Source organism: Dreissena polymorpha, chromosome 10, assembly GCF_020536995.1.
Source record: "Dreissena polymorpha isolate Duluth1 chromosome 10, UMN_Dpol_1.0, whole genome shotgun sequence".
In the NCBI taxonomy this organism is placed as follows: domain Eukaryota; kingdom Metazoa; phylum Mollusca; class Bivalvia; order Myida; family Dreissenidae; genus Dreissena; species Dreissena polymorpha.
In genome coordinates, this window is record NC_068364.1 from 85,543,552 (window position 1) to 85,569,766 (window position 26,215).

General features: G+C 36.3%; 2 protein-coding genes across 2 annotated transcripts; one reads left to right on the forward strand and one right to left on the reverse strand.

The window, feature by feature from the left end:
• Positions 1-2,190: 2,190 nt before the first annotated feature.
• On the reverse strand, positions 2,191-10,746 carry LOC127848667 (uncharacterized). Its single transcript, XM_052381250.1, has 5 exons — positions 10,487-10,746; positions 8,183-8,508; positions 7,706-7,823; positions 5,710-5,899; positions 2,191-3,626 (listed from the first exon to the last, which is right to left on the reverse strand). The coding sequence occupies exons 2-5, from the start codon at positions 8,486-8,488 to the stop codon at positions 2,843-2,845; spliced, it is 1,398 nt and encodes a 465-aa protein (XP_052237210.1). The 5' UTR covers positions 8,489-8,508; positions 10,487-10,746; the 3' UTR covers positions 2,191-2,842.
• A 10,005-nt stretch (positions 10,747-20,751) lies between these two features.
• LOC127848858 (uncharacterized) lies at positions 20,752-25,576 on the forward strand. Its single transcript, XM_052381520.1, has 4 exons — positions 20,752-20,851; positions 22,807-22,996; positions 23,307-23,467; positions 24,275-25,576. The coding sequence occupies exons 2-4, from the start codon at positions 22,833-22,835 to the stop codon at positions 25,159-25,161; spliced, it is 1,212 nt and encodes a 403-aa protein (XP_052237480.1). The 5' UTR covers positions 20,752-20,851; positions 22,807-22,832; the 3' UTR covers positions 25,162-25,576.
• The last annotated feature ends 639 nt before the right edge of the window (positions 25,577-26,215 follow it).

The window sequence follows — 26,215 nt, forward strand, 5'->3', positions numbered from 1 at the left end:
TTGACTTCTTTTCATTATTATGTGATGTTTGAAATTTAGTAGTTCTTCAGTAAGCTGCAATTTTTGACACGGGAGGTCTTCCCATAGATGCAGTCGTAAAGACGCAGCGGGACCTGTAAATAAACTATGAAACACACACACATACACTAGTACAATTGAGTCGTGTTCTGAGAAAAATGGACTTAATGCATGTGCGTAAAGTGTCGTCCCAGATTAGCCTGTGCAGTCCGCACAGGCTAATCAGGGACGACACTTTCAGCTTTTATGACATTTTTTGTTTAAATGAAGTCTCTTCTTAGCAAAAATCCAATTTAGGCGAAAAGTGTCGTCCCTGATTAGCCTGTGCGGACTGCAAAGGCTAATCTGGGACGACACTTAACGCACGTGCATTAAGTCCAGTTTTCTCAGAACACGATTCAATTGTTAAGGTGGTGTGTCCGTCTATCAAATATTTTGGAATTGATGTCTTTGTTATTCCTACGATTAGATACTTGTATAATTTTTGTTGTTATCATTATAATGTCAAATTTGAATACAGTCGAAAAAATGGCATTGACACAATTGTTAATTAATTTGAGTTAAATACGTCAGGGCCCTCAATCTGTCAAATCCACGGCCGAAATTCGGCCGCATTCCCCCCCCCCCCCCTGAAAAGTATACTTTTTTCCCCTTTTGGGGGGAAAAATTCCCCCTAAAAAAAAAAAAAAAAAATATTTTTTTTTTGTTATAGATAGATGTCATATGATTATTATATCTTAATTCTATTTTAATTTAATCTTGTCAAACATACTGAATAAGGAAATAAGCAATGAATATAGTGCAAACATGTACAAACGTAATAATTAGAGAGTAAGTTAAAAATCCCCCAAAAAGGGAAACGACGTGAAAATTCCCCCTGCTATGGGTAGCGACCCGCTTCCCCTAAAATGGATTGAGGGCCCTGTACGTCCGTAAAGTCAACAGTATGAGCGATAAATACATTCCGGAAATTTCTAGATCAGGGCGAAGGCTCACAATATGGAGGCAATACAAAATTCGCACCTCAACGACAATTCATAAACACCACACAAACTGACATCATGTCATTCTTAAAAAAACTAACGAATTAGTAAATAATGTTGTGTACTTGTTCTGTGATGTGTATATCGTGACATTGCAAATTATGTATCTTATATATTTTATAACAAATAACACTAAATGTGTTTCGTAAAACGAGCTGAACTTTTATAAATTGATATTATGAATTGTGTTTGATGTATGTGTAACTGAACGAAAATAATGGTTGATAAAACTATTTCGAAAATATTTGATTCTTATTAATTCATATAAAGAAAGAAATACAGAAATTATGCAGTTTAAATACTATAGCGATGCAAATCTGTTGAAGACTTATGTCAGTAAACACATTATATTAGACATCCTTTGGGTCGCAGTTCGGACGGTTCGAATTTTGTTATCGGTTCCCACAACTTTGAGCCATCGGGTTTAGACTATATTAGTATTTTAAGCATCCATAATTGTCGATTGCAAGATAGTGGAACTCCGTATGTCATTTTTGAGTTGTTTTCTTCGTTGACATAATCTCACTATGTGTTGGTTTGTTATCCTTAATATTCGATACTTTTTATTTACCGGTATATGTTTAAGTGCCATGTTTCGGTTGTCATCCTCACGGATACCGATTGATTGAACATTTTGCATTTAGGAAACTATTATTTCTGATGCACAGTTCTTATTAAGCGGTTTATGCTATTTATAAATTGATGTCAATCGTACGAAATTATCTGGTATACCAAGTAAATTGCTTAGAGTAGTGAAGGCTATGTATGCGTATGTTAAGTCATATGTTTAATCATATTCATCTCATTCAGATCATTTTAGTTCTGCGGTGTGAATGAAGAACAATAAGGTTATGTCGCCGATTTTTTTTTTCTTGTTTGTTGAGGACCTTAAACTTTACCAACAAGCTAAAATTAATTCTGTTTTCATTACAGATTATATTGTGTTGATTTTACTATTATTTAACCTGCTGAAGTAACCTGGCCAGTATCCTGCTGAAGTTATCACATTGAGATAAATTCTATTTACATATCAATGTAAACCGTTGTATACATGTTAACACTTCCAGCACGGAAATAATGGTATTTTTAAAGAGGGACTGATTAAAAGACAACAATTATCGTACAACGGTAACGATATTGAATATATTGTATTCGTTGATTATTAATTAAGTTACATTTAATACTTAACAAATACGTGTAAATAATCTCCAGACATGGTTCACAATCATTATCTTTGCAAAGTTTGCATGCCGTCGTTATTAATCACTATGACGAGATTCCCATACATTCTCAAAACATATTACCAAAATCAAATATCAAATAAAGTTATTACAAAAAAACAAGCATATATTTATCCATTTTAATCAAAACGTGATATTTACCTAGTCGCAGGCTTTTACTTTTGTTACGTTTTTAAAGCATACAATCGCTCATGGACTCGAACTGATATAATGTTTGTAAATAACATCAATCGCCTACATATAACGACCAAAAAGAATATCAAGAATTCACTAAAAATCAATTTAAAATGCACGAGTTATACGACATCAGAGAGAACTGTCAGAAGGCAGTTAACTTGAAAATGCATACAAACTGACATATCAAATATTATTAAAAATATGAAAAGAAGCTGTTAAGAAAACAAATATGCCGGTATTACGTACGCATCCATGGAATATTTTACCTCTTGTAACACCTATTTAAGCACATGAATGTGTTTATAAAACAATCAAGAAAGCATCAGTGGGGTTAAACAAAAAATAAAACAAAAGCAAGTCTTATCATTCTTTCGCATTTGAAAACAAGATATCCATCAGAAAATCTTGTTTAGTCTCCTTTAAAGCACGTTCAACTGCTTTTTTGCTGACCGGTCGCTTAGACAGAATATCAATCAAGACGTACCGCGCAGCTGCGCTGGTTGTTAGACTGTGAACTTTTTCCATTTCTTCCACAGTTATCATATCCGACTCGTACAAAAAGTCCACAAAAGGTGTCGCTACGAAGGTTTTCAGTATGGTTGTAAAGTTCTTTTGTATGGCGTCTTTTAGCCACACTGGGTCTCCTATCCTGCATGGTTGAGGCTGCTGCGGCGGCTGCGCTGATGGCGTCGGTGGGGGCGGAACGTAAGTTACGAGACTTCGCCCACTTGTCGGAAGAACCATATCTAGTGAATCCTCCACCGAATCGCACCTTTCACTCATTGCGTGACATTCTGGCAGCTCTTCCGGGATTCCCGGACACGGAAACAACTCCGAGCCGTTTCCAGTCTCAATATGCACAGAAATCCCGTAAAGCTCCAAAGCGAGCCAGACTTGTTCCCCCTTTTGTAAATTGCAGTTTATCGACTTTTGCTTGCCCGTCGAAGACCGGAGTTCAAGTGCGCATCCGGTGAATTTGAGCCCGACGGGTTTGCCCGTGCATTCTTCCTTCTCCAACTTTTCTATTTGAGACCAGTCGCCGTCGGAAACGTCGGCACTTTCAGAGCGCTGGATGATAAATTTCCCAGGATACCGGATGTGGAATTGGCGGGGCTCCATCTTTACGTAGCGTAGCAGAAGGTAGTACCTAAAAGATTAATTGAGAATAATTTATTCAAATACACATGTATCTGCAAATACGTCCAGTTTTTGTAGCAATTTACTCTGTAATAAACAAGAGCTGTCAGAGGACAGCGCGCTCGACTATTCGAGTGCTTGACAGTATAACGTAAGCCATCATGGGGAAATTGTTCATATTCAATTTAATAGACGATCTTTCAAATTAAAAAAAGGGGATTTTTTTTTTTGGGGGGGGGGTAGGGGAGGGGGGGGGGGGGTTGAGAGAGGGAAAAATGTGGGGTGTGGTCATTTATACGATGATCTTTCAAAAATAAAAAAAGGAAAACAAAAAATTGTGGGGGGGGGAAGGAGGGGCGGGGGGGGGGGGGGGGGAGGAATTCTGGGTTGGGGCGTGGGGTATTGTTTGGGTGGAATCCATTGTGGTATTCAGGAAAGTGTTGTTTTGTCAAAGTATTAATAAAATCTGATCATAAATAAAGTAGTAAAGGTAATGTAACTTAAGTAATATGCATATTATAATGGAAAAAGGGCCATAATTCTTACAAAATGCTTGATACAGTTGTCTGCTCTTGTTAATAGATTGGGGTCATGTTGGTACGAAGTTTGCAAAATATGAAAGCAATATGTCAAGGGACATTGAAAATATTTGAGGTGGTACGCAAACCTTAACATAGATTTATCAATAATATGCATATTCTATGTGGAAAAGGGGCCATAATTATTACAAAATGCTTGATAGAGTTGTCTGCTATTGTGTATAGGTTGGGGTCATGTTGGTAAAGAAGTATGCAAAATATGAAAGCAATATGTCAAGGGACATTGAAAATATTTGTGGTAGTACGCAAACTTTAACATTTGCTGCATATTCTAAGTGGAAAGGGGCCATAATTATTACAAAATGCTTGATAGAGTTGTCTGCTCTTGTTTATGGGTTGGGGTCATGTTGGTAAAGAAGTATACAAATATGAAAGCAATATGTCAAGGGACATTGAACCTATTTGGGGTAGTATGCAAACTTTAACATTTGCACGCAAACGCCAACGCAAACGCCGACGCCGGTGTGAGAAGGATAGCTCCACTATATATATTTCATATATAATAGTCAGCTAAAAGCAATAACGAAATATCAGGTCGATGATTTGTTAAGTATTCAAACACAAACAGGTGTTGGCAAACATCATGATGGTTGTGTCGATGGTGACACAAATAGTAATGCAAATGTGTACAGAGATAGAGGTACTATCATAATAATGATGCAAATTTGGATAAATAATATTACGAAACCCCTATCAGTGCCGTCGACAACAATTTCGAAAAAGATGACGACGACAGTGATATCAATAGCCATATACACAAATATAAACAATATAAACAAATTAAAAATTCATATAAACAAATCAAAAACTGCGCAACATGAAAATAACGTGTAAGAGCAAAATCTTAAATCAGAATAACGCTGGGTTTACCAGTTATATTACATAAGTCAGCAGTCTTGATAACATCTGATTTCGCGATTTAAAACCAGAATGAAAATGAAGATGGTACCGACAATGCCAAAAACATTTCCATGAACACGTTACAAGTCGAGGACTGAGCGTAACATTATTTTATCTGATACTATATACTAATTGTATGATGATACACCAGTGTCAACCTCAACGCTCTTAAACACGGGTAAGATATGCCCTTCATAATGAAGTGTTAATATGCATGTACTCGTACGGTAATGATACTGAAAGTAACACGTGCCCTTCCTGTCCGGAATGGTGTTTCATAATAAAGTATCGATATAAATGGAGCCGCGTTCTGGTGAAAACTGGGCGAAGCGCATGTGCATATAGTGTCGTCCCAAATTAGCCCGCGCAGTCCGCACAGGCTTATGAGGGACGACACTTTCCGCCAAACACGATTTTTGTTTAGAAGACTTCCTTTAAACGAAAAATACCACAAACCGGAAAGTGTCGTTCCTGACTAGCCTGTGAGGACTGCACACGCTAATTTTGGACGAACGACACTTTAAGCAAATGCATTAAGCATCGTTTTCCCAGAATGAGGCTCAATGTACTCTTTAGGTGCAGATATACATGTACCTGCCCGGGATTGTACTTTGGTAGCCCCGGGGTGTACATGTGAGCGCCAGCTGGAGGTCAGGGGTCAATGGGTCGCTATAGAAGCACACGGAGGCGGGGCTCTTGGTCAGGCTGGTGACCGCCGCGGGGTTGTTTAGGAGCTTGATGTTGGGGCCGTGGTACTCCGAAAACTCCACCGGCACGTTGCCGTCTATACAACGGACATGCTGTATGAGTCTCGTTCTGGGAAAACTGGGCTAAATTCAAGTGCATAAAGTGTCGTCCACTTAATAAGGGACGACAATTTCCCTTTTATATTTTTTTTATTAAAGAAGGTCTTTTCTAACCGAAATTCCAGTTAAGGAGGAAATTGTCGTCGCTGATAAGCCTGTGCGGTCTGCACAGGCTAATCTTTTACGACACCTTACGCACGTGCATTTAGCCAAGTTTCCTAAAACGATGCTCATATGCTGACTATTATCCAAAAAGACCGATCAGGTTTGTCACGCATAGTTTTAATTTAAATTCAGTTCTATATGTATTAATGGCTAGTCATGATTAATTATATTCGATTAGATATGTATTAATGACTAGTAATGATTAATTATATTCAGTTCTATATACGTATTAATGGCTAGTCATGATTAATTATATTCAGTTCTATATGTATTAATGGCTAGTCATGATTAATGTCAATGCACTGAATATCAAACAAACACCACTTGGTCTTTTAAATATCAACAAGGGCTGTTTGTAAAACATGCATGCCCCCCATATTGGCTGTCCGTTGTAGTGGCAGCCATTGTGTGAATACGATTTTTGTCACGGTGACCTTGACCTTTGACCTAGTGACCTGAAAATCAATAGGGGTCATCTGCGGGTCACGATCAATGTACCTATGAAGTGTCATGATCCTTGGCAAAAGCGTTCTTGAGTTATCATCCGAAAATCATTTTATTATTTCGGGTCACCGTGACTTTGAACTTTGACCTAGTGACCTCAAAATCAATAGGGGTCATCTGCGAGTCATGATCAATCTACCCATGAAGTTTCATGATCCTAGGCGTATGCGTTCTTAAGTTAATATCCGGAAACCATTTTACTATTTCGGGTCACCGTGACCTTGACCTTTGACATAGTGACCTCAAAATCAATAGGGGTCATCTGCAAGTCATGATCAATCTACCCATGAAGTTTCATGATCCTAGGCGTATGCGTTCTTGAGTTATCGTCTGACAACCACCTTATGGACGGACCGACAGACCGACATGAGCAAAGCAATATACCCCCTCTTCTTCGAAGGGGGGCATAAAAATGTATATTCACTTATATATGTTTTAATGGCTAGTCATGATTAATTATATTCAGTTATATATGTATTAATGGCTAGTCATGATTAATGTCAATGCACTGAATATGAAACAAACACCACTTGGTCTTTCAATATAAAAAAGTTCTATTCACTTATATATGTATTAATGGCTAGTCATGATTAATTCTATTCAGTTATATAATTATGTATTAATGGCTAGACATGATTAATGTCAATGTACTGAATATCAACCAAATACCACTCGGTCTTTTGGATATCAAATATATAATACAATGCATTTTGTTTAAATCACAAACGACACTTAGCTGTTTTCTCAGGAACATCTTTTGTCTATCATAAACATTAATACACATGATCAACATTATGAATATCACGAATTGTGTGTCCTTGTTTAATAGTACGAAACAACCAGTCTCGTTCAGAAAAACCTGGGCTTAATGCACACGAGTGTCGTCCCAGATGAGCCCATAAAGTCCGCACAGACTAATCTTGGACGACACATTCCGCCTCCACTTGATTTGCGCCAAGGATATACTTCTTTTGAAGTAAAAATTCCATAACAGCGAAAAGTGTCGTCCCCGATTCGCTTGTGTGGACTGCATAGGTTAATATAGGACGACACTTTACGGACATGCAATGAGTCCAGTTTTTATCCTGAACGAGGCTAATATAACAATATTTTACCTGGTCCATCCAGTTTCATATCCACGGCCCCAAATTTCACATCCACAACCACGAAGTAGTTACGGCAAGGTGCGATGGAATGTTTGTACTGTCCGCCTCCGTAGCTCGTGATCACTTCCTGTGAATCAGATTAACAGCCATGCTGTTTTACTAGATGCAAAGCGGCAATGATGTGAATTTTTATATGTCGTTAAATATTTAATGTCATTGTGGACTTTAAACCTTTTGTAAGCGATGTAAGCGTAGTCCGCACGGGCTTATCAGGGTACTACATTACGAAGCTTTTATGATAATTTTCGTTTTTAAATGAAGTATTCTATCGCGAAAATTCAGTTAAGGAAGCAATGTCGTCCCTGATGCAGACATGTACTTTTCTTATATTAATATCATAAACAATGACACTTTGACTTGACAAGAATAAAACCAAGCACGTGACCAAGTTGAAACGACCTAACCAGAACAAACCACGTTACGCACCTGTAAGTTCTCGTCCAGCTGTATGACCATCTCACACTTCCGTCTGTGGATCTTGATATCATTGAGAAACGAGTACTCCCGTATTTTGTCGACCGTCTCCGGGACCCTATCCTGGTAACAGGCCGGGTCCGTGCACGTGATTCCCAGCTCCACCGCGCCCGAGCCATCCAGCGTCAAGGTCAAAGGTCGCTCGGAGGTAAGCGGGGTCGAGACGAAGGTCAATCCGCCGCTTTTGACCGGTGTCCAGGAGGCCGTGCTCCGACTACTGTCAAATTTGACGTTTTCGCCTTTCACGTCGTGGAACATTGTTACCGGTACTTGAGTTGCTAAAAAGAGGCTAAGTGGATTAATAATTTTAATTCGCCCATTTACGTCATGGAACAATGTTAATTTAGTGGCTTAAAAGAGGCTGGGTTGATTAAAATAATTTTTTACATTCCCAGACCAATGCACACTTTTTGGTGCTCTGACGTGTGTATAGGAAACACCATATGCATGTGAACTTCGTTTCAATAAAGCCATTGTTATATTAATTTATTTCATTAAACGTCCGCGTAGTGAATTTTGAGTCATATCAGCCGCAAACAACAACAACATTTGATAACATCTTAAATCCTAATGTAAATTGCACCTAATAATTCAGATTTTGGTATTATTTTGATAACAACGTTGTTACTGTTATCATTTTCTTTCATCATTGTATATGTTTTTGTAGACGAATTGATTACCAATACCCATGATGGTGCTATTTAACTCTTTTCTTTCAATATTTATCAACCTTTGCTCAAATATTGTCATAACTTAGAGCCTTGGCAATAAAAACACGGGTGAGCGGTAGTATCCATTCAATCATGCACATTCACGACCGAAAAATGAACATTTACATCTATTAAACCGGTTATACGTGTCGAATGACCATCCACAGGAGTTTGAATCTCTTCCCATAACGCTAATCTAATGGCAAAATAATAAAAAATAGAATTTCAAACTCATGTGGACCATGTTAGGGAAGTTGCTGTTCTTAAAACAACGAGACAGATTGTACCACATTAAGAAATTCACCCTTAAATGCCTCATTAATTGCAAAAGTGGCTATGGCTGGAGTATATTGTTATATTGTTCAAATATAATATGCCCAAACCAACGTAATTTACGTAAAGTTTACACCTAGGCCTAGTGTATAAAAATATATTCTATATAAGAATGTTAGTCAACTACAATTTATAGCAAATTGTGACCAAAATAAATAGCTTTAAGGCAAGTTGTTTATTTCCACTAACCCAACCGATCCTTTTCTTTCGGTATTCCGGATTGAGCTTTCGAATTTTTGTATTCACTTAAATAAACTGTATGAAGTTTGCTACTGTTTCAATCATTTAGCTACACTGCACCATACTCCTTAAATTGATTTTAAATTATCTTAAGTATTACTAAAAGAATGTTAAAATTAAGCATTGAAAGGTTGCGGCTTGTCATTGCATATTCTCATGTAATTTGGGAATCTATCCCTCATTCTCGTAGTATCAGTCCTCTTCATAGTATCGTGACTTTAACGAAAAAACCCTCAAGAAGTTCTGGAAAGAAGTTTTTTTTCAATTATTAGAAGTTGAAATATAGTAATACTTTACGAGTACGACGATCATTCTCATGATTTCCGGTGTTCATTGGAAAGTAGGTCATGTTTAATCCAGGATGATGCTATGAGTTTTAAATAATGTAATATACAATTATGTTAGTTTGTTTATGGATTTGTAGTAGCTTTATCAAATGTTTTATTTGCCGCTTATTTTGAATAAAATGTAAAGGTATTTTGAGAACAACATGAGTCAGAGTTTCGCTTTTCCCTTCAGATATTTTAGAACAAGCACATGCGCATAGTAACAAATCTTAGCAACCAATCAGAAGGTCCGATATTAAGAGAACAATTGTACATGATACAAATTACTACAGGGAGCTAAATCTAGCCAGTTTGTCAAAACAATGACGATTTTAATCCAGTTTTTGATCTAATTTGTCCAAGAATACACATTTTACTATAGATTGAAATATAACGCACGCGTGTTTTTTTATGTGTTTATTTCCAAACTTCGGATGTATTGATAAAGAGGGCCGATAGAAAAGTACTTAGGATAGACATGTTACGACTTTGTTAACTGTTAACTGGAAAGTAACGAAATCGATGTTAAGAAAATTAGAAAGTAGGCTAATGCCATTTATACTAAGCCTTACTATATCAGTATGTCAGACATATTATATTTAAACAGACGCAATAAACGTTAATATACTTGTTAAAAACAGTTTTACCTTCGATTTAATCCATAAAATCGTAAACACCTTAAACATGACTTCCTTACGTGAAAATACGAAACGCTTGATTACTCAAATTGGAAAACCGAAAGTTCTAAAAATAGAACTGGTTGTATTTTAACCACTATTTGTTTTATTATAATCCATTTGCTCATTATTAATACTGATACGAAGGCGCATATGATCTAAACAAATGCTAAAATATTATGATTTTAACTATTGACAATAACTTCTATGAATTTGTAAACGGGCACAGGTCTACTTTCGATTTAAATTGATTGGACTACATTGTCTAAAAATAGACACATACGTTGACAGTATCAATATCAATCTCTTGCACTACGGTTACATTGTAATGAGAGCAAGGAACGACAACTGCGTGGAAATTGTGACAATATAAAGATCCTATTTAACGGACTGGTCGCAACTGGCAAATTGCCAAAAAGTCGCGTTTTTCAAACAGGAAAACACACTGGATCCGGAAAACAATCTCTCGAATGGTAATGAGAATTTTCAACTTGCGAACTCTTCTCGTTTTAGCAATAATACTAGTACATAATCAAAGCGCTGCAGGAACTTCAGTTCTTCGCTCTTTGAGTGTACATGTATTTAATATTACAGAAACAGGACGAAGTCCAATCGAACGGCCACAAAATATGCAAACACACATGTAATACTTTTAATTGTCAAAAGTGGTAAGATTTTACAAAAATACCAACGACGAAGATGACATTGATTTACAATCTCTCATAATTATATACAGGATTCACACAAATTCCATTTATGAATAAAAAAGTGAAGCTTAGTTTAAACAAGAAATATCTTATAAAAGTTATTCGACATATATCCGGACTTTGAAATAAGGTTAGAAAAATTAAAGTTCTAAGTAATTAAATGAAAAACAAAGGTTTAAATTGTTGGTGTTTTTTTCACTTTGTAATCGCATACTAGTATTCACCGAACGAAATGTGCGTTATAAAGTGCACGTATATTAAAACCATACGTAAAAATGTTCGTAGATAAAAGTTTACTACGGGAGATTAAAGCATATGTGTCCTCACATAGCTGTTATGAGCTTATTTTTCTACCGTCGAAATACATAGTATTTTATATTTAATTAACACGCAGTTTTCTTTCGACACATTCAAGTCACACATTCAGAGTCGCGTCATGCGAAAATGGGTTTTATATCGTTTCAGCCAGTGTAGTTCAATTCCAGTCTGCGCAATTGCGTTATCTGGTCATGAGCTGTGCTTTCCGCTATAAATTACATAAGGTTTCGTGGTCTCATTAGGTAACTCCTCACAAGAATGCGAGATTCGCAGACTGGGCTTGAGCTACACTGGCTGAAACGACATAAGACCCATTTTCGCATGACGCGACTCTGAAAGTGTGAGTTGAATTTGTCGAAAGAAAACTGCGTGTTAATTAAATATGAAATACCATCTATTTCGATGGTGAAAAAATAAACTCATACGGCAAAAGACCCATTTCGCATGAGCGGGTACAGTAGTACCCCGCATACCGATTTTCAAAACACCACTACTAATATAAGTTGTTCTCTCAAACAATTAAAAATAACTCAATAGTGTTGAACCAAAATTCCGGTTTCAAACCCCACGTTAGTTACTAGGCAAAGGTGCGATATTTATTTTCTCGTTTTACAGTTTTGTTTTTCCGAGATTTTATCTTTCGAAGTGAAGACGGTATCGTGCCATAATTATTGAAACAAAAACCACCTGAAATTATGCCTATAAAACATTTAACATGGATATTTATAACTGGTCTGATTAATCATAATTCAAAAGTTGTTTAAATAAGGTAGTGACTTATGAACACGTGCTCGTGTATAGGTCCCTGAAAAAAGACTAAATATCATGAACGTATTATCGAACCCAGATTCAGTGGCTTTATTGCTTCAGCAATTATTTATTAAAAAGACAATAATTATAACGAATACTTTATTAAACTGAAATGTGAATCATGTAAAGTAATAATGTGTACAGCTCTTTAAGATTTGTATGAGCTGTGTTTGTCATTAAAAAACCATGTGCCATAATGTGCTTAACACAGTCAGTTACAAGAAAGGTTTCACCAATGAATATTTTTCGGCCATGACTGATGGTATATTAAAATGCCCCATGACAATTGCGTATTATGATTTTGGTAAAACTGTTACTCTACACATGTAATCTGTTCAAACGCACACTGATCATTCGATTCCTCTCGTAAATAAATAATATATTTCTGGAATGTTTTCCTTCAATATATATTTTTGTTAATTCTGAAATCTACATTTTTGAAACAAAAAAAAACAACAACGAGAAAAGAGCAAACACAGTCGAATAGGCGTATTCATTTAAAAGAAATATAATTATGAGGTGGCTTACTGGGTGAAAATACCCGTCCTGTTCGATCACAAATCCATAAGAAAGACTCCATTCGATCAGACAGCTACAAATAATGTATCTTAAACGCAATCAGTTACAGTACATCAACACATCCCGCGCTGCATAGGATCGCTTCTACATTTTATTATCGAGTGCAATGGGATTCCCTCATTATATTCAACCAAAATAATTTTAAGTTGATTAAGAGTTAAGCTCCAATGAGAACAAAATTTGATTTATGAGCAGGACTGAACGGTGTTTCTTTTGTCCCTTTTGTATCTTCCTACGTATACACATGGGTGGTATGGTGAGTCTACAAATATTAAATATAGCAAACCATAACACGCACGCTAAAAACGTATAAAAATGTACAACAATTTCAAAGGGACTTTCACAGAGTTTGAAGCTTGTAATTCAATACACCATATTGATATACACGTATTAAACGAAATCAAAGAGCCCGAATAAAACGATAAAACAAAATTTAAAATAATGTTAGCCCCATCAGGGTTCGAGTCGAGCTTGAGGCTACAGATTTGACCTCTCGACCATCTTGCCATCATGGGTATTTTTGCTTAAGTTTAAGCCCCAGTCCCATTAAAGAACGGATGGATACGGTTGTCCCGGACGATCCGGGACGATCCGTGGCCTTTTTCGATCTCTGAGTGTCGACGGTCTTCTTAAGACCATCATTCCGATGCCAACACGGCATCCGCACGGACCAACCTGGTCAATCAATACAGCGTCTACACGGACTGTCCCGATCAGTCATGGCTACGCTACGGACCAACGAGGAAAAGACGCGGATACACACGGCCCAAAACGGCATCTACACGTACCATCACGGACTTACACGGCAACGACACGGACAAACGCGGCAGCGATAAGAACCAAACACAATCTGAGACAGACCGACACAACTTGTTTTAAAGCAGCTTGATTTTCAGTGATGCCATCATTCTGCAATCCGATTGCAAAGGTGTAACTTCGTATACACAACTCTAATATCAAAATAAATGAAACGTACTGTCGAAGTGGGCCTTCCAGTTCCCCAAAAAGTGTAATAAGTAGCATCCGCTGCCGATGAAGAACAGAAGCAACAGGCAGAAACACGTTCGAAGTCCAGGTCAAGATCGCCATCGCATTTACAGAAATATCGATAACAATAACAAACCAAAGAAACTGATGCCAAAAGAAAAAGAAGACGTATCTCGTCCTTTCAGAGCAAGAGGGATCAATATGACCGATTGGCTCAATGAGAATCTTATGTCAAACACGAAGAGCATTGCTGCATGCTTCCGCCCATATGAATTTGTAGTCGGCGTCGACGAATGCCATGAAGATTAAGGCATGGTAATAGTTGTAGTATAAGGAGCTACAGCACCGAGGACAGTGCACGGCGATGTGATTCCCGAACAAGGCAACCTCTCAGTTGCGAAACTGCATCGGTCGCCGAAATGCTTGATGATGCTCTTTAACTCATCTGGCGTTTCAGGACAGGGCATTGGTTCCTTAGCAAATTCTAAAAGTATCGCATTGTAGACCTGACGGATGATCTTGATGATGGTGCTGTGGGCGACGAAAACGCCGTTCAACAGATAGTGGTAACTGTCAGCAATGTAAGGTACCTCTTTTTGCCAACTTAATGCCAGCTGTCAGCTGCTTCGTGTAGTTTTACTTCATAGGCTTGATTCTTTGCTAAAGGATCAGGATCTCTTCGTAGATCTGATAGCCCATGCGCAGGATATTAAAGAAGCCGTTGGTGTCTTCTTGTTTGAGCTCGTCTATCAGCCTTGCGTATTGACCCAGGCCTGGCCTTCTGGCGAGCAATTGTCTGTCCCAGATAGTTTTCATTTTTATTCTATTCACTGGTGCTAATAAATCTGTATCGCGACTATTCTATATCTCTGTCATGGCTTTGCTTCGGCAATCATGATACTGTTTCCAACTTGAGCTTTTTTGCAGAAGAAACTGGCATCTCATATGCATCAGGTCGTTTTAAGTCGTCATTTCATTGCCAATGCTGACGGTAGCAAATGGGACAACAGTGCAACTGCCGTCTCGGTCCTTGATGAACATGAGTCTGAATTTTGTTCCAAGACTGTCAATGACGCACAATGACAACCAAGGCATAAATACGGTTGTCCCCGGACAATACACGGCATTTACACGGACCATTTCAGATGCTTCCATCTTTCCGGATCGACACGGATCAACATGGCAGTTTTGAGCTTCCCAAAACTGCCGTGTTGGCCACTCGGAGCCCCAAGGGCATAACCGTAAGTCCCAGGACCTTCACGGAGCGACACATAGCTACACGGCGGTCACTTTATTCACATGCCGCATCATCCTGTATGGGACTGTGACTGGGCAAACGACGTGTTGTCACATATTTTAACGAAAACAAAAGTTACATCCCAAAATTGTTATATTGTTTCACGTCCGTAACACCTTACAACTGTATTTAATTTACTTTATTAATTTCATTTAATGTCTATGGCAGTAGTTGAGTACTTGTGTTAATTGTTTTGTCAGACATTAACTGTGAATAAAACAAAATTAAGTGTTTATTTGTTTAATCTTTGTTTTTCTGTGTTTCTTCAATTCAAACATAGTAACAAAAGTAACAAAATTATAACTTTAACTCGGGTTGGTTAATATTAAAACGGGCTGGTGAAATTGCAAGCTGGTAGCCCGACCGGGCTAGTGCATAAAACAATTAATGCTAAGACTGCATATGCAAAATGCAAAAATTCGCAGCTATTCATTCGGACATACTTGCGGAAAATGTATTTTTAATTGTATTTTCTGTTGATGAAAGTCAATTCAGGTGAAAAGCCGGGTTAAAAAGGTACGTTGAACTAATATTATTTACTAAGTTGAAATCTGTTGAAACACAGATAGACAATTGGTTTCGGCGTTCAGCATTTAATCCACAGGTCAGTGGTTCGAGCTCAGTTGTGGTTAACTATTTTAATTTTTATAATTTGTTTAATTCCATTATTGTTTTATACTGATGCTCTGAAGCTCTGTAGCTCCGAAGCTTATATTTACCAATTTAAAGCTTTTAATCCAATACGTCAACACATACCAAATTCTGTGAACTAGTTCCTTTAAAAGCTGTGATAATAATGATGCAAATCGCTTGAAATTGTTGGTGTAATTTCGTACTAGCATTCTCGGAATAGATAAAGCTATAAAGCTGTCATGAATATATCTGCAATCCGCTTAAAATTGTAGGTGTAATGACGTACTAGTATATTAGAAATAGATAAAATGCGTTTCTTAACAACCGCATATACCCAGTTAAGAAACATTGGTTTTTGACATCATAAAATCATGATGAATCGTGAATACATTTATTTTTTATCAAAATCATTCTGAACAGCTCAAGCGTGCTACCCTAAACCCGCAATATTGGTGAAACATGTAAAATTTTGAATAAATTGTTACATTGGGCATTTATATGTGTAGTACAATTGTTTTAGTGAGGTTTAGTGAGACTTTATTTATCTCCGGTGAGAAAAAAACTGTTTTTACATTGTGGACAGCATTTAAATATACACACTGTCCTCCGGAAACAACTGTTTATAAGCAGCAACTTTCTGCAATGATTAACGTTGTGGTTTTCACAGGATCTATGATCTTAATAAATAGTTATATTTCAAACTGTAAGTAACTTTGAGAAACGTCTATGATGAATTTGAACAGTTTGTATATCCTTTATTCAACAACTAGCAGTACCAAATTCACATGAAAAGTTCCTGATCTATTATAATTCCATTTGCGTAGAAAACATGTTATATCGTTTATTTTTATCTTATAATTTTTATCTTTTTGTGTTGATTTTATTTTTTTTACATTCTTTTTGTGTGTGTGATCAATGTCTACACATTTTAAAACACAAAACATACCGGCAATGCGTGCCATTAAACTATATCTTACTTTGGTGTATTTATAGGCAGTTACTTAGTTTGCGACCGCAATCTATAAATGAGCCTCCTCCTTGGAAAACGGGGTTTAATACATGTACGTAAAGTATGATACCATATTAGCCTGTGCAATACGCACAGGCTTATCAGGGACGATACATATCGTCTAAATCGGATTTTAGCTTGATAGATACGTCTTTCAAACGATCAATTCAATAAAAGCAGAAAATATCGTTCCAGATTAGCAGGTGCGGACAGCACAGGCTAATCTGGCATTACATGATATGCATATGAATAAAGTCCGGTTTTCCTAAGCAATTTTCAAAAACAACGCTCAATTTTTATTTTTATTGCTCGGAAGGCAGAAGTCGTGCTAATTCAAAGAAAACAACGAATGCAAAAGGCATGTTTAAGAATGTTCGATACACGCGACAGTGTTTTTTATTTTTTGTTTTGCCGCTTATTGGCACGTTTAAAGCGGCCAAAAGGATCATTTTTTCACAAATTTGTTGCCTAAATTCATGACTGGTATCATGTATAAAAATATGATATCTCCATATATTTTATCAATAATTGTATGGTTGGGCGCGAAATTAAAATATATTAAAGACATGTTTCAAGAGTTTGTATATTAAATTTATTAATTCTTGTATAAATGACTATCACCAGTTATTATTTTATTCTACCTTACCACTATCTTTGGAAGATAAAATGATTTTCCAATTATTTTGAACATACGATGTATTTTCCACTATTTGATAAAAAAGGCTGTACTCACAAAATGATAAAACACTGCGTTGTTATATTTCAGCTGTTTCTGCTTAAAATCAAAGTACTGGCAGTACTGGTGTGACGATGCTTTTGAAGAGGATGGATATAAAACATCAATTTAAGTTTATCTATATCACCACAATTGTGTATGTTGATACGAACATTTGGGTACGATAAAAATTTGGGTACGAAAATGTTGGGTACGAAAAAAACTTTGGTACGAAAAAAATTTGCGTACGAAATATTTTTGGTACGAAAAAAAGTTTAGGGGTACGGGGAAGTAGTACCCGTGGGTAACTTGACCCATTGAGCGAAACTGGGAGGCGGGTCACATTCTTGTTCATTAAGTATGGCAATACCTTCATGATGATTCTCGAAAGTAGGTTTGAGCACATAGCCGGACCATGTGAGCTCAATCGTATGAGCACTTGACTATCCGAGTTCGCCCACGAACATATGGATTAACTAATAGCGAAATGACCTTATACATGTATATGCTGAAATCTAACAATCGAACGAAATATCAAACATGGTATGTACACTTAGGTGGTTGTGTAATTTCTGTTAGAATATCGTATTCAATATGTAAATTTTAAATGATTGTGCCCGCACTTGAGTTTGTTGCCTTGTTTAAGTAAATACGCGCCTAGGCTGCACCCAGTGTGTGTATTTGTGTTTTTCCAAGGTAATGAGTTACCTCCGCGCTGAGGCTGCATAATGTTGGGACCCGGAGTGTGTCCAGCACTCCTACCTAATAAGATTAGATTGACGATAGTTGGGACGAATTTAGAATGATAGCTGCAATTTCCAGCTATTTGTTTTGTCCTGAAATACTTTGTAATTTTTTATATGGTCAAATGCTGCGGGGGGGATGCGATTATCCGGAAAAAAACACCTGTCCGGAATGGTGACCACAAAAAAGACAAAATATAACATTGCGCCGGGAGCGGGAATCGAACCGATGTCGTAAAGGTGAAAAAGCGAACGTCCTTACCACTGCGCTAGCGGGACGGACAATTACGCAAAGACTTGTTGTTTTATCTATATATATCATAGCAGTGCAGCGCTTGCAATTTGCAGGTTCGAAATTGTTCGCATTCTTTTGTTTTGTGATCACGTAAAAAGTTAATTTTACATGTTTTATTCGCAATTTATTTACTAAATCGAGAACAAATATCAAACAAAATAGAGAAAATATATAGTTGTTTCATTGGTCCATAAAAATAAAATGGATGTAAAATTACTAATTTGAAATTAAAGTTCTGATACGCTTATTGAATCTGTTTCACCAGGATATGCTGTTCTATTAATATTTACCTTTATCAACACGAACCACAACTCTGCTAGGAGAATGTTATCAATGAAAATCAACGAGCAATCTCCTACGCAGTGGCGAATGCCAAGGGAAGTAACTGAAAAATCGAGTTATCTCAATCGGACTGGCTCGGTCTTTTACATAGGTTGCCATTGTGAATAATTTTTTTTACTGGTTATCAAACCTTGGACGATGCTGTTCCAGCATCGTCAAAAAACCTCCTGCGCTAAGGGCGTCTTACAATACGTGATTGGTTGTATACTGTGTTACCGATGTGTCAGAAATAGCCTGGGATTATGTGCGTTTTGTTAGCCGCGTATCCGGTTTACATTTTCAATTAAATATAGTGGTCTGATGTACCGTAAGTTAAACCACATCAATGACGCGAAAAGAACTGCAAATACAAATGGCTTAACCCTGAAAATTACCTGTTATATTTATAGATGCATTTCGAAGTACTCTGTCGTTTATGAAGAGAACGCAAAGCGCAACAAGTTTGGAATAAAAACAACAGATGTAGTGACGATAGTTTACATAATTTACCTTCTTGAAAGAATCCGCATCCACATGCTAAGATATCAAGCAACGATATTAACATTGTGCCATTTTGTATCTAAGAAAAAAAATCTTTCGTTTTGAAATGATGTCATTTAAAACTCTTCATTCTCTGAAATGTTTAATTTATTTTCGTTCCCTTCAGGTAATCGATAAAAATGAGCCGCGCTCTGGGAAAACCGGGCCTAAGGCATGTGCGTAAAGTGACGTCCAAGATTAGCCTGTGCAGTCCACACGGGTTAATCAGGGACACTTTTCTCTGACTTTGGTGAAAACGAATAAGTTTAATTTCTTATGGAATAATTGTTCGACAAAGGTCCAAACGTTATATGCAAACAAAACCATTGTAAAATTATTAATAAACCATGTCCTTATTAAAGGAAATACACGACATGGAACATACAAACCCTGCGCGATACATCGAACTACCCATGGCAATAATTATTCCAAATGGCAATACGCATTGCAATAATGCACACGACACCAAACCTGGCTTTAAAATGATGTACACACCACCTCGCGTCGCATTGGTATAATGCATACAACACCGTACTTCAAATTTACATAATGCACACAACATCGCAACACGCTTTGCAATGATGTACAAAACCGCACCGCGCATTCCTTATAATGCACAAAATACCACGCTATGCATTGCAATAATGCATGCAACATCGCACTTCGAATTACAATAATAGACAACAACGCACCGCGCATAAATATAATGCACACAACAGCACATCACGTCTTGAAAAAATAAACACGACACTCGCATACCAAAATACCGTTAGGCTATCGTAGTTACACATTAAAATCCAGATGGCGAGAATGCGAGAACGCGATAGTACGATGGCGACAATGCGACAATACGATGACGACAGTGCGACCATACGATGGCGACAATGCGATAGTACGATGGCGACAATGCGAGGATACGATGGCGACAGAAGACATGACTATCGCATTGTCGCCATTGTACTATCGCGTTCTCGCATTCTCGCCATCGTACTGTCGCATTGTCATCATCGTACTATCGCGTTCTCGCATTCTCGCCATCTTACTATCGCAATGTCGCCCTCGTATTGTCGCACTGTCGTCATCGTATTGTCGCATTTTCGCCATCGTACTATCGCGTTCTCGCATTCTCGCCCTCTGGATTTTAATGAGTAAACACGATGGCACTGACGGTATTCCATACCGAAACGAGCTAATTTTACCTATACCATCTGTCTATATCCGTAAACATATCCAATAACGGGAAGAGAAAAAGTAAGTCAGATGAACCGCGGGCGTTTCTAAAAATCCCCGATTTTAACGTTAACACAGTTATTTGCATGATTGTTGTCAAATTTGCTGGACATTTTTTGTAAAGGATTGTGTAAATTGTTAACTTCAAAAGGTATTTGTATTTATTTATGTTTTGTTACGTTACGTTTTTTATATACTGTTGTTAAATGTGCAGGTATATCATATTCCGACACTTATTATTATACCCGCAAAAGCATGCAATTTATGTATCGCTTTGTATTACAAATTCCACCAGTTGCTGAATACAACGAATAAATTTGAACTTATTGAGTTAGCCAAATTTGTAAAAAAAGCTCTGATTTTAAGAAATAATATTACTAATGTTGTTAATTAATTTATATAGCAATCCTTTATATATTACCTTGCCTTTGCGTAACCGTATACGATGCTGATTATGTTATTGTTACTGTTATGTTTATCTCTGTAACTTTTCTTAAACGAAACGATGCTCCTTATGTTTATATTATTACTATGTTTATCTCTGTGACATAATTGTGTGTGAAATATCTAGTGTTTAGACGATGTACACTGTGCAAGTCTGAATAAATATTTGTCTATTGTCTATTGTCTATCGTCTGTAGTGTACAAACGCTTAAATTATTGATACATGGATGATATCTAGGTTTCAATCATTGAGGTTATTTCGAATGAATATTCGATCGAACCACGTTATGTGGAAACATGATACACTGTAGATCTTTTTTTCTGGAGACTAAACAGCAATTTAAAATGTCAGAAAATAATAATGCTAGCATTGTTTAAACGTGAGCAATACCTTTTCGTTTAATATATATTTTTTAGATTTGCAGTTTTGTTCAAAAGAGTCACTTTACGTTTAAAATTAATCGAAATTAAATTTTAAGGTACGTTAGATATTGGGCGAACGAACACAGACTAAATTTTTGAGGTCATTCAGATTTATCATTGTGGGTTTTTATTTGCAGTACTCTTATATTAAGTCAGAATATAAGCTTTTCGTTTTATGATTTTAGAAATGTAGTAAAAAAGAGTTATTATTTGGAAGATTTTAAGATAAAATATCGATATCAAATCTGATGCACGCAAAGATTTAATGTATTTTCGAATCATGGGTGCGAACATTTAATAACTGAGACCTATTGTGGTTGAGTTCATTTGAATTTTGCCCTGCAGCAAAGCTTTACTCACGTCATTACAAGACACGCGTATGAATTATAAATAATAAACTTCAATACATCGTTCATTGTTTATTGCACTGTAAGTTACATATGCGTTTCCGCTGACCATTTACCGATCTGGTATCATAGTTTAATATTAAATGTCGTACACGAATGTAAACTCAGAATTACACAAATAACTAGCCAATATACTCATTTTGCAATAAAAGTTATATTAAGATTATATTTCCGATGTCATTTTTATATCTTAAAGGGATTCACGGATTTTTTAAACGCATTTCCTTACAAAACATTTTTCAAAAGATTTCAATAATTCAGGATCAGGATCCAAACTGTTTTGTATTCTGATAGTGGTCTTTGAAAAAAAATGATGATTTTAGAAATTCAGCAGACGACATGTTAGCAGACGACACATTTCCCAGCATGCAAAGGGTTAAAAGCGTTACACACGCTTAATTGTTTTACCAATTTCGATTGATAATTATCAATTAACGAAAATATGTATAACATTGTTTTCTTAATCAATAGTGTTGGTTAGCTTATCAAAATATAATGAATACATACTTCGTGTGAATCTACGATATATTTTATGCTCATTGTGGTATGTCGTGAATAAGACATTAAAAAACGAGTGAAACATTCAGTTACAATGAGTAAATCACTATTCTAACGGATGTGGTGAAGCAAATCGTGTGGTTATGTAACGTTAATATACGTGCGTTCATATCGTCCAAGCAATGTCGAGTATTGATGTGTCATGTTTTTTCCAAAACAACTTTGTGAAATTCGTGTGCACTATATTTCATTATACATTTCAGTTGTTCTTTTGCTGATCATTATTCTAATTTAAAATAAAAATATTAAATATTTATACCATTGTAACTTTCAGAAGAGGTATACAATGTATCAGTGAAAATGGATGTATTACACCAATGCAAAAGTGATCTATCCAGCATGATAAGGCAACCTGGCGGCATATCAAAAGCGGATTTATCAAAGAATGTTCCATCTGATTCTGGCTGTCAACAAGTGATTGTTACCGTATCCGGCAACGGACGGGTTCGTCTGACGACACAGAGGTTTCTACATCAACAACTTTTTAATTATTTACTTTGAACAGAAAACAAACATTTCATTTTAATGATAAAATATCATCGCGACACATAATTTGCGTCCATGAAAAATAATTATATTCCCAAATATGATAGTGCATGATTATTTTGTGTGTGTGGCTGAATACAAATTATTAATTACACGCCAAACAAAACACACTATTCATTCATTTTGTCGAAAGACACAACTTCCATAATGCTGAGCACGTTACGGACAGTTTATGTAAGACGATACCATACGTTCAAAACATGTCAATTGCCTTTTGTATTGTTTTAGTTTCATTGAACCTGCGATAAACATGGTTCTGTCTCTTGAATACACGACTACAACGGACAGTAACACTACCTTGGTTCCGCTGCAGATATTGTTCCCGCCTGGTTTTCGTAAGGACGACATCATGATATCTGCGGACGGCGAGATTCGCTCCTGTATTCAAGGTAATGCGGCCTTTCACTCACAGTTTGTTATAGCATAACTTTCAGTCATAAATTATGTATAGGTAGATTAACCATTTCCCTCTCAGAAGCAAAGTGAAAATGGCTATGTGCAAACAGCATAAGTCAAAAAAGCCTGCGAGCAACTCGCAGTCTGTTCAGGTTATATGCTGTTTGCTACTCATCAGTATCGAAGAGTTTGAAATGAAGCCTTTGAAATTGGAAAATAATAAGAAAGTTCTTTAATTTAACGTTCGGAGGGTTTACGTCAAAATACGTATCTAAGTGGTAAAAAAATAAAATGGTTTCATTAGCTCTGGCACAAAACAGGCATGAGTTATTCAAAGGTCATGATGTACTTATTTGACGATTAATTGGAAGACACTATTTTCATTTCTTTTGTTCGTGCTTCGTTGATAGGCTTAATGTTTCTCTTAAATTGTATGTGGTTATGTTTCAAAAATCTTAAATATTCCGAAATGAACACACTTAGATAGTATTTCATTTACCAAGTAAATCTCCTTTAAATACAAACACCTCGTTATGAGGATATCAACATCACACCATGACTTCAGTGTGTATAATTTAATATGTATCCTGCTATTTATAGACATCTGGGATTTCGAATAAACAATACTACCCATTTGACTTACACCGTTCGTATTCACATGTATTGGTATGTTTGTAAGTTTATAGAGGATGACGTTTAGGCATGTTTTACTGAAATAATAAATTTATCTTAATACATATCATAAAACAGTGTTCTTATTACAAATACAATCAATATTCTTACATTTCGTTTAATTTCAGAAACTTCAAGCTTGTCTATGAGTTCATGCACTAGTTTTCATTCCGAAAATAGCACTAAATTAGGGTATATAGACATCGACAATTTGGCAAAGGAATCGAGTATGATCGCTAACAGATGCAAACCTTGTGATGAAAATACTGACAATGAATCAAACAATCAAAGATTTTCATCATACAAACATACTCAAGAAGCTGAAAGCTTAACCGATATTTACAATCCAGACAGTGAACTTGTACACAACTCTTTAAGCGAAAGTGCGCATAATAGAAAGGGTCACAATAGAAACAGCAGTGACTACATGTCCGTTTCTAACAGAAGCAAGTTAACGGAGTCGTGTTCATCTCAAACGGACTGTAAAGGAATTGCAGACAAGTACAGCCAAGGCTTTGATGAGTGTGACGGCTTAATAAGTCTTGAAGATAACACTGTTGTTAAAGCTGATATCAATACAAATAGAGTAGGAATGGAACATTCATTGAATGATCTGAATTGGCAAACACCGACGCCACTTGAGAATGACAGAACATCCGCTCCATCGAATAAAACTGACACCACAAAAACATTGCCATGTGGCCAAAGAAAGGAAAATACCTCAATTATTGTAAACATGAAGCAATCCATCCAGAGAGGTTTCACTAAACTGCTTGACGAGCTTGACGTGATGGACCTTTGTGACCATCTGTACGAGAGGGCGGTGGTTGACTTCAAGTTTTACAGTACGATGTTTGAGCTGCATTTTAGCCGCCGAAATGTCAGAGACATCTCACGGTATCTGTTACTTCACCTGTCCAGGATAGGTGTCTGCAAGGACCGCATGATTGACGCGCTTTATGGCTCGGCGGAGTATAGATTTATACCTGTATTCTTTCCCGAGGAGAAAATATGAGTATCTTTCAGTTGCTTAAATTGATAATTGGGAAGAAACCATGACTTCTAATCTCAAATGTTTGAAAATAAAATTCAGTTTTCAATTCTTGCCTTAATGGACAGAGGGTCTTACTCAAAAGATTATCAAATAACTGGGTTATAAGGTACAAGTAGTGGTCGCATACTAAATCTTATACACATAAATAAAAAAGTAATAAATAAAAAGTACTGCTAAATATCTTTGAACAATGAATCTATACACAACACGTGCATAATGTAAACACGAAATGATTAATGAACTTTATAAATGACTGAAACATTTGTTCGTTCGCCAGGTATAATTTATTTCAAATAATATTTTTATTGTATATTTTATACATGTTATGTTAGATTACGATTCGTTTGTTTTTTGTTACATTTCTTTCTTACATTCTTTTTATCAATAAACATATGTTTATTTTGTGTATGCACAGATCAACCCATGTAAACATAGATAAAAAAATAAAAATAAATATATTTTGCTGAAAATCAATGTGTGCTTATGAAACAAAGACTAATAATTACTGAGTGTATACTTGAGTCATTGTAAGTTAAAAACATGTTCCGCGCAATTTAAGTTATACAATTGTTTACCATTGCCTCATTGATATATATGGCCATGAGCAGGCTTTGTTTTTACTATAGTTCACCAATAATGACCTGGCACTGACCTTTATGCATGAATATATTTTAGTACCGTTACGATGAATATATTTGTCTGTGTACTTAACTTACATGCATTAATCCCCATTTTTCAGATTGGTCGAAATGGAAGAATAGAGGATTTTGTACGGAGAAGTATCAATAACATGTATATACACTTTTTTCCCCAAAACTCAAAAACAAGGTTGCATAGCTGTAGAACTGAAGACCTATTACTTAATTAACGTGGGTATGCACAATTTTCTCAAATATTTATAAATTTGTATTAAATGTGTGAACAACTTATTATACATATATTTTAATATAAATTAAAATAAAAGTTAAGAAGAACACGTGTCGAAAAATGCGAAATAAGAAAGATATTTATATCT

What these genes read in the sequence shown, in the direction of transcription:
- LOC127848667 (XM_052381250.1), bottom strand. Translation starts at nt 8,488, where the DNA reads ATGTTCCACGACGTGAAAGGCGAAAACGTCAAATTTGACAGTAGTCGG. An exon ending in AGCTGGACGAGAACTTACAG is followed by an intron (nt 7,824 to 8,182) that starts GTGCGTAACGTG and finishes TCTGATTCACAG; the next exon opens with GAAGTGATCACGAGCTACGG. An exon ending in CAAAGTACAATCCCGGGCAG is followed by an intron (nt 3,627 to 5,709) that starts GTACATGTATAT and finishes TTAATCTTTTAG; the next exon opens with GTACTACCTTCTGCTACGCT.
- LOC127848858 (XM_052381520.1), top strand. Translation starts at nt 22,833, where the DNA reads ATGGATGTATTACACCAATGCAAAAGTGATCTATCCAGCATGATAAGG. An exon ending in GTTCGTCTGACGACACAGAG is followed by an intron (nt 22,997 to 23,306) that starts GTTTCTACATCA and finishes GTATTGTTTTAG; the next exon opens with TTTCATTGAACCTGCGATAA. An exon ending in GATTCGCTCCTGTATTCAAG is followed by an intron (nt 23,468 to 24,274) that starts GTAATGCGGCCT and finishes GTTTAATTTCAG; the next exon opens with AAACTTCAAGCTTGTCTATG.